At 42.5% G+C, this 13,708-nt stretch overlaps 1 protein-coding gene across 1 annotated transcript in view; it reads left to right on the top strand.

Moving 5' to 3' along the window:
* GATB (glutamyl-tRNA amidotransferase subunit B) overlaps positions 1-13,708 on the top strand; it is an 89,178-nt gene that overhangs the window by 47,410 nt on the left and 28,060 nt on the right. Inside the window, exons 6-9 of the mRNA XM_037830817.1 lie at positions 2,993-3,106; positions 5,442-5,526; positions 6,228-6,272; positions 7,892-8,081. Coding sequence (XP_037686745.1) covers positions 2,993-3,106; positions 5,442-5,526; positions 6,228-6,272; positions 7,892-8,081 — 434 coding nt within the window. The remainder of the gene's footprint in view (positions 1-2,992; positions 3,107-5,441; positions 5,527-6,227; positions 6,273-7,891; positions 8,082-13,708) is intronic.

Raw genomic sequence — 13,708 nt, 5'->3', positions numbered from 1 at the left:
TATTTAAGAGACTTGATTTAGGAATAACAGGGACAGTTAACTAACACTTCCAACTTCAGGGTTGGTTTCTGTCAGATTCTTTATTTCCTATGGAGGGGTAATACTTTCCTGTTTCTTTGTGTGTTTTGCAATATTCTGTTGAGAACTGGACATTCTAATTATTGGTTGTTGTAATTCTGGAAACCTTATTCTACCACTTCTTGTTGAGGACTGGAGCCATTAGTTTGTGACTTTTCCATACATATTTTTGTTTCCAAATGGGGAATGACAAGAAAAGAGAGAAATTTCTTTAAGATTTCTCTACCCTTCTGTCTTGCTGTGTTGAGGCAATGGCCACCCTCCTTGCCAGGTCCTCCAGTGATCAAGAGCAGTGATCTGCAGTCACACCGCACACTCCAGTTTTTTGGAGGGCAAGGTCCTTAATGCCCACCATGACTCCAGAAAACCACCCCAGAAACAAAGGCTGCACATGGAGGGAGGTTGGGGGATGGTAGCTGCTAGAGGGATGGTGAAATTCACTGATATTTATTGAAATTTATCTGCTTCTTCATCCAGCTCTTCTCTGGATGCTGCAAGTGTTCCACTAGACCCCAGAGTTCCAAAGTAATTGATTCAGACAGTTCCTGCCAGTTTCATAGTTGTTCTGGTGGAGGGACTGATTCCTGGAGCTTCCTATTCCACCATCTTCCCATGGTCCAATGAGAAGATTTAGTCAAAATATACTATAGCCATATGCTGAATCTCTGGTGTAGATTATACTTATTAAAATAGTTCAGAGGTGGAGGCTTCTTAACAAAGGTTTCTTGGAGGAGGTGGTGGTGTAACTTGAAGGATAAGCAGAGGTTGAGAGAGGGAAGGACAGTATCACTGATAAAGAATGTACAGGAGCCAGCAGGGTGGACAGGGAGTTGTATGGAGAGAGGTCCCCTGATTGGAGGGAGCATCTTCAAAGAATGAGTAGTGGAAAAATGTAGGTTGTGTCCCTTGGGACCAGGTGAGGACTCATGTGCACCAAGCAAAGGGGACACAATGATCTCATGGAAGCTGCTGATGCACTTGAGTGAGGAACTGAAATAATGAAAAACACACTGCGCAGGATGAAGGTAGTAGCCACTTTGTAGCTGACTGGACAAGGGAAAACTACTGTGTTAAGAGTCGGGATACAATTACATAATCCAGACCTTGAGTTCTGACACCTCAGGTGAAGTTGGCAGCAGTAGAAATGGATAGGAAGGGACAGATATGAGGGATATTTGGAAAGAAGAAAGTATAGGCTTTAGTTGTCAGTTTGGAGATAAAGAGCAAAGAAAATGGAGAAGCAGAAGAGTCTGATAATGTCAGGAATAGTTGGATTTCTTGAGATTCATGTAAGCACAGACTGTCCAAAAGATGAATAAAAATAAGCGGTTACAAGATTTTGTAAAAATATTGAAAAGTCAGTGCTAGAGATATAGTTTGAGAAATTTTTGAGCAGAGAGACACCTTTTCCTGACTGTCAGCATAGGTGTTAGTTGGAGCCATAAGGCTGGGTGAGCTTTTCCTTTTTCCTGAGGGAATGAGAGGAAAGAAGGACAAGCAGACCTGTCCGCTGTCCTGAGCTTGGTGGAGGATTGAGCCTCTACAGCTCGGCAGTGGGGCAATGACAGAAAACCAGTTCCAAGGATCTCATCTCTTCCTGGAATGTTATTTATACTTTTTTCTAACATACTTTTGTTATTTAATCTTGGAAAATGAATTTCTTTATTCAGCCCATCAGAACACTCATATTTGGCAGATTACTTTTTAAATTTAAAAACCTAACTAGAAGCCAAGTGGATACCTGGGGGCATGAATTCTAAGCAGAGGGAACAGCAAGTGTGAATGGCCTGAGGTGGGCTAGTGTGTGTTCTGGGCACACAAGGAGGCCATCGCGGCTGGTAGGAGCGAGCGAGGTGGAGGGGCTAAGAGCTGCATGTGCTGGTATAAAGAGATGCTGGTACAGAGAGGGATTAATGCTGCCTGGAGTGATCAGGAAAAGCTCCTTGGGGTAGACACTTGAGCTGGCATGTCAGACAAGGTTCGAAAAAAAACCTAACTAGGAACATAAAAATCTAGCATTTTGTCTGCTCTGTTTTAGATATTGTAAAGGGTAAAAATGTGATTATTTCTTATCTTCATCTCTATTTGTCTTGGGATTTTTACATCCTCTTTTCTTCAATTGTCCCTCAGTCCTCTCCACAAATCACTTGTTTGTTTGCAGGGTTTGGCTCCCCATCTGAAGGGGCTGTCAGGGCCAGAGAAGGTTCTCCCAGAATGGGGTCCGCCCCCACTGGGAGTCCCACCGCAGAATCTCTACTTCATAATAGCAGTGTCTTTCTGCTGCAGCAAATCCTTACAGCATCAAGAAGAATTCACAATCATGTTTGTTGAAGGAAGAGATTATTACAGTACTTGGAGGAAGGAGGAGGGAAAAAGCCCAGGTTTCTGGCTCTTGCCCTTGAGCTGTAAATTCTCAAGGACTCTCTTATAAATCTCCCAGAATCACTGTTAGAAATCCACATTCCTTTGGAGAGCAGTGTAGGGCTATCAAGTAATCATTTCTGAGGGCTTCCTGCCATCCCAGCTCTGACACATAAAAAAAATTTCACAATAAAAGTGCTGAGTAAATCTCCATTTTTAACAGTGTAATTTTTCTTATTTAGCACAAAAGAAATTAGATCGCCAGCTGGTATATTCAGAATTTCTCCCCTCCTCTGCATTTGCATAGGTGCACACATATGTACACACACATGTATATGCACACACCCCTTATGCCTTAGGACTATAACTTACTTAAGTGGACATCCAGCCATGTATTTCAGACCTACTGTGTGCCTTCTCTACAGTTAGGTTGCTGTAACTAAACAGCAAGTAGAATTAGATACTGCTTACCTACACTGTCTCCTTCCTAAAGAAGACCATGTTGCCTCAAAGAATTTCTAAAGAGATGTCTTTTTTTTCCCCCTCCTTCCAGAGGGCCAGTTGAGAGTGGATGCCAATATATCTGTTCATCATCCTGGGGAGCCTTTGGGCGTTCGAACTGAAGTGAAGAATCTCAACAGTGCCAGGTTCTTGGCTAAAGCAATAGGTGAATGTCAGCTCCTAACATACCTCTTTATATCTGTTGTCTATTGCTGTGTAACAAACTGCCCCCAACGTAGTGGCTTAACGGGGTAGCCATTTTAGTCTTCACAGTTTGTGAATTGATTGATCTTGTGTCTCGCCTGGGTTCACTCACGTGGCTGTAGTCAGCTGGCAGCTCCGCTGAAACCAAAGGGTCCAAGATGGGCTCACTGGTACCACTGGGGCCTTGGTGCTGGGTGTCTGCTGGGCAGCTCCATCCCCGTGGTCTTCCTGTCTTCGTTTGTCTAGCCTGAGCTCCTTATCTGGCAGTGGAGTGTTCCAAGATAGTAAAGGCGAAAGCCTCAGGGCCTGTTGAGGCCTGAACTCTGGAACTTGCACAATGTCACTTCCAGAGCATTCTATTCAAAGCAGATTGAATTCAAAGAGGAGAAATAGATGCCACCTCTTTAAGAGAGGATCTGAAAAACATAGTGGCTATGTTTTTCCATTTACCTCATTCTTTCTGACCAGCCTGAACTTTTTAAAGTTATGTTTGTTCATCATAGATCAGCCATACTTTGGCCTACTCAGTCAGTATGTTTTTCCATTTTTTACTGTTTCGGTAATGGACCGCATGTGTCTGTGTAATCAAGTATTGGTCTTAGTGGATGATCAGTGATGGTAAATATATTAATAAATACATAACAATGTAACAATAATTATAGTAGAACAGTTGAGTAAGATAAGCATCTGGGCAGTCCCATAGAAGTTGAAGACTGAATCTGAGGGGAGGGACATCTCAGAGGTCTAAAAATATTCTGTCTAACCAAAGATCTCTAGAGAGGGAGAGAAAAGCTCAAGGAGGGGTGGGATTTAAAGAGCACCCCTTCAAGTGTACACAGAGAACAAGACAGCTGAATGTGTTGCTGCAGCCAAAATGTGTAGTAGAGTCTTGAACCTTGTCAAGAAAAATATTAGAAACAATATAGGAAAGGTTATTCTCATCTTATATAAAACCAAGATTTCCTTGAACCTGAAATGATTGATCAGCTTCAATGAAGACACTCTTGAGTCTACACATTTTCTGGTAAAAGGCATTAAAATGGTTAAAGGGCCTGACACATGGGAGGGGAAGGGGAAAGTTCCTGTATGGAAACAGGCTAAAGAAGATAGAGTCCTTGGTCTCTGTAAGGGGCCACAGTCCATGTTTCTAAAGCCATGAAAGGTTTGGGTCAGGGCAAACCCCTCATAGCCCAAATTTAAGAAGGGGAAGCTTGGAACGAAGGGAGTAGCATTGTGCTTCACCTTGTAGGTCCTGAATGTTCTGGGACTCATTATTCTAAGAGGTAATAATGGTAATGTAAAAAAACAAACAAGCAACAAGATTTAGGTAGAGCCATCCATAGTGAGTTATAAAGGGGACCCCTGGCTTGTCTTTGGCTGCCCCTAAACTTCTCTTGTCATCTGGGCAACAATCGCAGACAGAATTCTGGGCTTGGTGGACCTCGGGTCTGACTCAGACTGGAAGAACCAAAGCTTTGTTATTATGGGCTTAATTCTCAAGTCTGTCATTTTCCCACCACATTTTTCTCCCTACAGCAGGCCTTTTAGCCAGCGTCTCATGACAGTCAGAGATAGCATTGGAATTGGGGGATGGGGAGAAAAAACCTGACATTTTGTGATATTGTGATGTTGCTTTGCTGCTTTTTAGCAGCTCAGGTAAAGGGTTTAGATTTGGGGGAGGGAAAGTGTTGCATGGTAGCATGGGAATTGAGGGGGAAGCTGAAGCTATTTTTGCAAAGAATCTTAGAAATTGTGGTTATGTTTTGATTACCTCAGCCTGCCTTGTTTTATGGCAGAGGGCAAATGGCATGGAGCAGTGATTCTTAATCATTTTGGGTCGCAGATTCCTTTGAAAATATAATGAAAATTCTGGACCCTGTTTCCAAAAATTTGCATATGTAAATACCTACATTTTGCATATAACTTCAGGAGGTACCAGAACCCCTCTCAGGCCATCCATGGCTACAGTCCTAGATCTGGGATCACTAGACCTAGATATTCATCCTAGCCAAGTTGTAAGTATATAGTCAGTCATTTAATTTCTCCGAATTTGAGTTTTTTCAAAAAAATTAGGGAGTGGGACTAGAAGGATTCCTAAGGCCTCTTTCAACACCATTATTCTGTGATGGTGGTGAGAAGAAAATATAGCATGTAGGAGAAGAATTAGTATAAACCACCCTCTTCCTGATTACTTTTGACTTAAAGATTGAAAAAAACATTTCTAATTATTGCCTGATTGGATGAAAGGTATAATCAAAATCCCCAAATATGATACTAAACAACTGTGTTTTTCTTAGACTATGAAATTCAGAGGCAAATCAATGAACTTGAGAATGGAGGTGAAATTCTGAATGAAACTCGCTCATTTGATTCCAAGCTGGGGTGAGTTTGCATTGAGAAGCATCCTGAGGCTGCGGGGGGTCGGGCGTGGGGGGCAGGCAAGGGAGGCCTGGGCTCCACCACAGAGAAGGAACTCAGCTGCTCTGCACTTTGGTGTCTGCATTAGTAAAATTAGAAAACTACTGTATCCTCCTGGGATAGAATATACCCTCTAGGGATGTCGAGAGGCTTAAACTGTACATAAGTACTTAGCCTTTGATTCTGGACCTTCCCTTGCTTCCTGTTTGCCACTTTGCTGCAAGAATTTTTATTTCCTGAATAATCTATTAGACCTCTGCCAGCTTAAGCTGGAGGTAGAAGAGAGCTAAGACCTGGTTATAGAGATATCTTTATTTGTTTGTTTAGATAACTTTGACCCTAATTTTCTGACTCTGAATTTTGAGAATTTTCTACTTTTAGCAGAAGACTGAATGAAACTTGAAAGGCTAGTGTTTGAGCTGGTTAAAAGCTGGAAACATTGAAACAATTTTCCTTTTCTTGTTAGTCATTTCAAACATTTCTCTTTCCGTTATTATTCATATTTTTAAAATGTATTTGTATAAGTATCCCCTTTGAAAGGTGAAGAGCTGAAGAGCTTGAGTGGAACTGTGTCCCTTAGTGGTAGGGGAAACCCCTCTCTGCATGTATGCTGGCCCATGCTGTGTGCCATGTTTCTTTAATGTTTTCTCATTTAACTATTGTAGGTGCACCGTGCCGATGAGAGACAAAGAAGGAAAACAAGACTACAGGTGGCTACTCCTCTTTTCAAAATACCATTACAATGTTGGAATTAGGGGCAATTTCAAATCATTTAAAGATCAACATAATGATCCTGACTAGTTTTTAGGAACCGCTTCTTATTGTTGTTATTGTTATTGCATGATGAAAAATTTAGATTCTCTATGTGTATACTGAGAGAAGTAATATTTTCATGATTTGGTAGCCTCAGAGTGGCTTGCTAGACTGGATCCAACTGTTGGAAGATGCCTGTTATCTCACTTCCATGCCAGAGTTGTTATAACTGAGCTAAAAGTTTGGCAGCTGAGATTGGGGCCTAGGCTATTCTAATTCTTATATTCAGAAACAAATTCAGTAATATACTAAGTTCCTGGGAAGAAATGAGAAAAGAGATGTGTATTTTTATGGGTTCCCTGCAAACCTCAAATTTGAGAAATTAATTGAGAAATTTATCAGAGACCCATGAATAAAGCAAATAAGGTTAGTGTCAAGATAATGCGAACCTTTTACAGGTTTAGCAGATGGCAAAGAATGAGCTCTCAAGCAGCAAAGTTGTTGAGGTCAGTCCACATTTCCTTTGTGAAGAGCAAGGAAATCTAAATGTAGCTGTTGCTCTCCATGAGAAACAAAGGTAGCATGATTCTGTAGGAAAGAAGCGGCTCAAAACCATAGAGTGAACCTCACTTTGAAGTATTCCTTTCATGTGTTCTGCCAACGTCAGGATTATTTTAATTATTGTGATCTTCTTCTGGGTTTAATCTGTTCTTCCCAAGAACCTTCTTTGTTCTTCAGTGTTGCTCCCTGCTCTATTTATGCTACTGTCTTGCCGGGCATGGAACTTAGCTTTTAATCCAGCCATTGGCTTCAGCAGGAACTCTCGGGTTACTTGGCGGTGGGTTTGAGGAAGGCTCACTTTGGTTTCCTTCAGAGTCAGGCTGAGTCATAGCACAGATTTGGCATTCAGGTCATGGATTGCTTCCACTTCTAACCTATTTCTTTGGAGCCGTTGATTGTTCTGCATTACTCTGCTTTACATAAGCCCTTTGACGAGCATGGGCAGAGAGAAAACATTAGTGCTGGAGTAGAACAGAGGGAGGGGCATCTTTGTTTCAGAATAAGATCATATGCAGTAGTGCAGCTTCCACATTTTATTTAGACAAAATCCATTTATTTCTTCTACCTCTCAGGTAGGGTAGCTTTTTTCTTAGACTTTTCATTTATTATACAAACACTGCTATAAAATAGTAGAAATCAAAATATGAAAGGCAATCGTCTTTCTTCCTAACAAGTGAATTGCTCTCGTTTGGTCTGATTTTTTTTCCAGCCAACATCTTTATGAATATGTACTTTATCCACACTGATAAATCATAGTGTGTCCTCAGCACTTTGTTATGCTTAGTTCACTCATCATTACTTTATAAGCACAAAGAGTAGCAGAGTTGGTGGCTATGACCTATAGATTAATTGGTGCAAAGACTAGCTCCTGGGAAATGGGAAGAATTGATATTATAGGATATTTAGCAATCTTTGTAATGGCATCTAAACACAGAACCATTCGTTTAATGACAGATTATTTTTTCCTTATCAAACCAAACATTTCTGATTTGCCTGGTCTGCTCTCCCTGCCCAGGTTTATGCCAGAACCCAACCTGCCCCCACTGGTGCTCTATGACACAGCGTCCCTGCTTGCTGGTGCAGACTCACAGCAGGTGATCAACATTGACCGAATTCGGGAGCGGCTCCCAGAGCTCCCTAGCAGGACCCGGGAGAAGCTCATTGAACAGTATGGGATGCTGCCGGAACACAGCTTCACCTTATTGGTAGGTGTATTGATCAGATGCTAAAATAATCCCAGCTCAGCAGTTTGGTTAATGCTATCCAGAGGCCCCTTCACAAACAGTTGGCATTTTCCCCATCATACCAGAGATGCTTCTGAGAATATGTTGTAATAACCTTTGCTCACTACCTGTTATGGTAAATGCTCCTCATAAAACCAGAAGATGAAAAAGAAGCTTATGTTGGTCATTTCTTGAAGGCAGTCCACGTCTTAGGGATAAGTATTTTCTCATGCACCTGCTGAACAAAAGAAAATCAATGTATAGGGTTTCTAGATGTCTAGCAGTATTGAACCATGACAGGGTCTGGCAGGATGTTAGGTTCTCAGAACCCAGCAGTGTTTTACCAAGTGTAAAAGAAACATTTATTCCCAGGAAATGCTGAAAACTGTATCAGTCCTTTGAGGTTTGAGTATGCATCTAAAGGGGCTATTAGAGAATCTGACACCACTGAGACCTGCTTAGGGATTTTCTATCCTTTTCAGAGCGTCTTGGGGCTTTGCTTTGTCATGACAACATTAAAGTGATATGGAATCAGTATGTTTAGCATTTTGTCACAGTCTACTTGTCTCTCAGGGAAGAAGTGGAAAGTTTTGCAGCTGCATCTTTCAGAGAGCAGATATGTGCCACTCTTATTCTAAAGTGGCAGAATATGTGGAAACTCTGAATTTTTGCATTTTAAATGAGTAGTAGTAACTCTAAAGGAATGTCAGAATCTGACACATAACATGTATGTGTATATATGTGTGCATATATATATGTACACACTTCAAAACCAGCAACCTAGTACAGTTTCCAGGACAAGGTCGGCAATTAAATATTTGTTGAATCAATGATTCTCTCTATCCTCCTCATCCAGAAATTGGCTATTTGGAGAATTATCCAGAGAGTCTCAGATGAAAACTCCTTTTTCATTGCCCATAATGATTAGGCATGAGAAGGTATTTTCGAATACTTTAAGTATTAGCCCACCTCCTGTGGGCTCCTGTTGTATCTTATTCAGGTCTCTGTAGTGAGGCTATCACTGTATTTTAATTTTTTAATAGTGTATCTGGCCCAGCCACTAGAGTTCCCAGCACCTTGAAGGCAAGGGCTGTTGGAGCCTCTGTCTCTCTAACAGTGCTTCATGCCAGGTCTTTGAATGTGTGAACTGAGTCTTCGTCTTCCCATAGGGACCACCTTTTATGCTGAAGCCTATTATGACTCATGTGCTCTTGCTAGCTCAATTTAACACAGCTGAGCTGTCTTACAAATCATCCCCACTGTCCTGACCACTTGAATTTCCCAGCCCACCTGAAATAATTACTAAATTCCAGACCTTCATTTTATTACATATTTGCCAAATTAAATAAGGGGTGGGAGAATGGGGACTGAGGCTGCCCTCCTCAAAGACATGGGTTATCTACCGCCGTTTGATTTTCTACCAGCTGGACAGAGCAAACCCTTTAAGACTGTGTATGATGAATCAAGGTTTCTTGGCTCAAGACTGCAATTTCAGAGAAGAGGAATCCACTAAACCTAAAAGTTAAAAAAAATTACATATGTCAGCTTTCTCCATAAGAAGTGAAAGAACCTTTCAGTCATTACTTCCCTTCAAGGCACTGTCTGAGGAATACGCTGCCTTCGGAGGGCATCTCTGTAGAACCGTCACACTCGGCCTCTGATGTGAGTGTGCAGAGAGCAGCTGCCTCCCGTTCTTTGAGCGTGTTCAGACAAGGGCAAGGACATTCTTGTGTTCCTGTGTGCATCCAGCCTCCACTCACTGTCTCTGTGCCAAAAACCAGGAGGCCTTGAATAAATGTGGAGGGGTGGGGAATGAATGAGTCTGTGTTTTAATAGTTTAAGGCAACCTCCCTTTGATGAATTCATTTCAGCACTTTTATTAGTATCTCTTATATAGTAGGTACTGAGAGAGGGACAAAGATTAAAAAGAAAAAGATGTTTTCTTTGCATTTTGAGAATTTATATCCTACACCACACTACAGGCTAGTCAAGCCCATGGAGCAGATTGCCACAGATAGGGGTATAAAGTCCAGTGGGAGCCCAGAGGAAGTGACAGTTAACTTGATTGGGGCAAAAAGGGAAACATCAAGAAGCAGGTGATTTTTGAGCCAGATTTGAAAGGTTTTTTTTTTACCCCCTTGGTATTTTAAAAATATGCTTATTTTTATAGCTTCCATATAATGTATTAGGTGATTAGTTACTTTTTTTGAAAAGGCTAGTGCTTGAGATTTCCCACACGAGTGAGAATGGGAGAGAAAGAGTGATTCAGACAAATTATTTTCCTACAATTAGACAGCCCGGGCCCTTAAGACTTTGTAATCACTGGAAGCCAAGTTATTCATAACATACCCGAAAATGATATGTTCATGTTGTTTTCCTGCCTTCATCAGAAACACAACAGATTGCTGAGAACGGCAGATGCACAAATCTAATGAACCATTTTTCAATCTAAAGAGTGCCCGGGAGGATTCATTAGATAAATAGCAGCAGTAGAGGTGTGTGTTGCCGAGCCTCAGCTCCATGCACCATGTCTTTGGATTGCTTATTAAATTAAGCGTTAGGCACGTACCCCGCCCCCGCAACATGCTTTACCCACAAATAATAAAAACTTCAGAATTTAACTCTAGTCTTAAATTTATCTTGTCGTTTCATTGTGCAGTAAGCACTGAATTATATATTGCTGGCATTATCCTTGATATTTGCAGAATTCTAACACTGTGTCTCGGTGTATATTCCTCAATGCCGGATGTGCAGTAGGCAGTCAGTGGGTATTTTTGTTCAGTGGACAGAGGACAGGTGAGGGAATGGAGGAGGGACTGTCACAGTATACATTAAGGTCCTGGGAGAAGCAGGTGTCCACGATAAACACATCCTGTCTCTGATGGTCAGCCTATAAACCACTCTTCTGACTTGCCAGCAAATCATGGGTGACACAAGTGTCACTGAGCTCTGGTCGGGAAGACCTGGCCTGCTGTTTCGGTTAGGCCATGTGCTGTCACCTTGGGCAACTCACCTGGTCCCTCTGCCTCCTGTTTTCTGAACTGGTTTAAATAGGACATTAAGTCAAATCTGCATCCTGATTTTCTCTCTTAAACCCTCCTGATAATCCCCTCCCAACAGAAAACTATTATTCTTTTTTCCTCTGGCCACATAAGAAATATCTTGCCCCACCTGAAACTTCCACCTTGCATTCCTATCTTGTGTCAAATTTAGCCTTGATTTCTGACCTCGTTTGTTAGAATTAATGAATAGAAATGTGGAAGCTGAGCTCCAGGTATTAGCATTGAGAGATTCTGATTCTCACAGCAAATCCTTCTCTGAGTCAATATATCCAAGCACATCTAGTAATTATTAGAATAATCAGGATTACATGCATATGGATTTTTCTTGGCAAAATAATCCCAGGCTGATTTCTGTGGGGCATCGCTTCCTAAACTCTATCTGTCTCTTGCCTGACTCAGGGAATGCAAATTAATTTTAGTCATTTGCCTAAGCAGCACATAAAAAACTGCTTACAACATGCTCTGCAGTTTACAGTGTAGCAGTCTCCTTTTTCCTTACACCTCTGTGAGGTAGGTATTGTTCTCTCCACTTTGCAGGTAAGGAAACTTAACTTGTATGGTTAAGTATTAGACAATAGGCAACTTTCCTAAACACGTGGTGAAGCCAGGGCCCAGGCTCTTAATTTCTAAGACCTACTGCCTGCTTGCCTGTATAATGTGCCATAAAGCCAAATATAAATAATGCTTTGAGTTCCTTGCTGTTGGGAGTCACTTTAGTTTGATTAGGGAGAATAAAGTTTTTACCTTATTGTTGTTAATGTCAGCTCTTTATACAGTTCCACTATTGCTTCATGAACACAGGCTCATTTAACAACTTTTGACCCCTCTGTTGATTTTCAAGATACCAGACTGCCCAATTAATAAACATAAAGTGCTCTCTACTAAATTTAAATGAAAGTCAGTCAACTCCAATGACAATCAGAAATTGTCTTCATTTTCCAAGTTGAAAAAATTAAGTCAGAGACAACAAAGGTGATTTAAGCCTTCTTCTGCAGATTTATTTATTTTGTTGCTTAAACTTCCTGCTGAAGGTCCTCGGCTCCTTCTGACGAATCGTTGAGAAGTGCCCCCGGTTCGGGCAGGGTTGTGGGTTTTGCAAGATATTTGGCCTGGTGCCGCCTGGCACACAGTTGTGCTTGGTAAAAGGAACATCAGGGGAGGCGGGGCAAGATGGCAGACTGGTGAGCTGTATGTTTTAGTTACTCCTCCAGGAAAGGAGGTAGAAAGCCAGGAACTGCGTGGACTGGACACCACAGAGCAATCTGACTTTGGGCATACTTCATACAACACTCATGAAAACGTGGAACTGCTGAGATCAGCGAAATCTGTAAGTTTTTGCGGCCAGGGGACCCGCGCCCCTCCCTGCCAGGCTCAGTCCCGTGGGAGGAGGGGCTGTCAGCTCCGGGAAGGAGAAGGGAGAACTGCAGTGGCAGCCCTTATCGGAAACTCATTCTGCTGATCCAAACGCCAACCATAGATAGACGGAGACAAGACACCAGAGAATCTGAGAGCAGCCAGCCCAGCAGAGAGGAGACAGGCATAGAAAAAAAACAACACGAAAAACTCCAAAATAAAAGCGGAGGATTTTTGGAGTTCTGGTGAGCATGGAAGGGGGAAGGGCAGAGCTCAGGCCCGAGCTCGGGCCCTGAGGCGCATATGCAAATCCCGAAGAAAAGCTGATCTCTCTGCCCTGTGGACCTTTCCTTAATGGCCCTGGTTGCTTTGTCTCTTAGCATTTCAATAACCCATTAGATCTCTGAGGAGGGCCCTTTTTTTTTTTTTTTTTTTTAATCCTTTTTTCTTTTTCTAAAACAATTACTCTAAGAAGCCCAATACAGAAAGTTTCAAAGACCTGCAATTTGGGCAGGTCAAGTCAAGAGCAGAGCTAGGACAGCTCTGAGACAAAACGCAATAATCCAGTGGCTGAGAAAATTCACTAAACACCACAACTTCCCAAGAAAAGGGGGGTGTCCGCTCACAGCCATCATCCTGGTGGACAGGAAACACTCCTGCCCATCGCCAGCCCCATAGCCCAGAACTGCCCCAGACAACCCAGTGTGACGGAAGTGCTTCAGATAACAGGCACACACCACAAAACTGGGCGTGGACATTAGCCTTCCCTGCAACCTCAGCTGATTGTCCCAGAGTTGGGAAGGTAGAGCAGTGTGAATTAACAAAGCCCCATTCAGCCATCATTTCAGCAGACTGGGAGCCTCCCTACACAGCCCAGCAGCCCAGAACTGCCCTGGGGGGACGGCACTCACCTGTGACATAGCACAGTCATCCCTTAACAGAGGACCAGGGGGTTCACGGCCTGGAAGAGGGGCCCACTTGCAAGTCTCAGGAGCCATACGCCAATACCAAGGACTTGTGGGTCAGTGGCAGAGACAAACTGTGGCAGGACTGAACTGAAGGATTAGACTATTGCAGCAGCCTTAAAACTCTAGGATCACCAGGGAGATTTGATTGTTAGAGCCACCCCCGGCCCCTGACTGCCCAGAAACACGCCCCATATACAGGGCAGGCAACACAAACTACACACGCAAG

Source organism: Choloepus didactylus, chromosome 3 (genome assembly GCF_015220235.1).
Source record: "Choloepus didactylus isolate mChoDid1 chromosome 3, mChoDid1.pri, whole genome shotgun sequence".
Classification (NCBI taxonomy): Eukaryota; Metazoa; Chordata; class Mammalia; order Pilosa; family Megalonychidae; genus Choloepus; species Choloepus didactylus.
The sequence above is the reverse complement of the archived record's forward strand: the minus strand, read 5'-3'. Positions and strand labels throughout refer to the sequence as shown.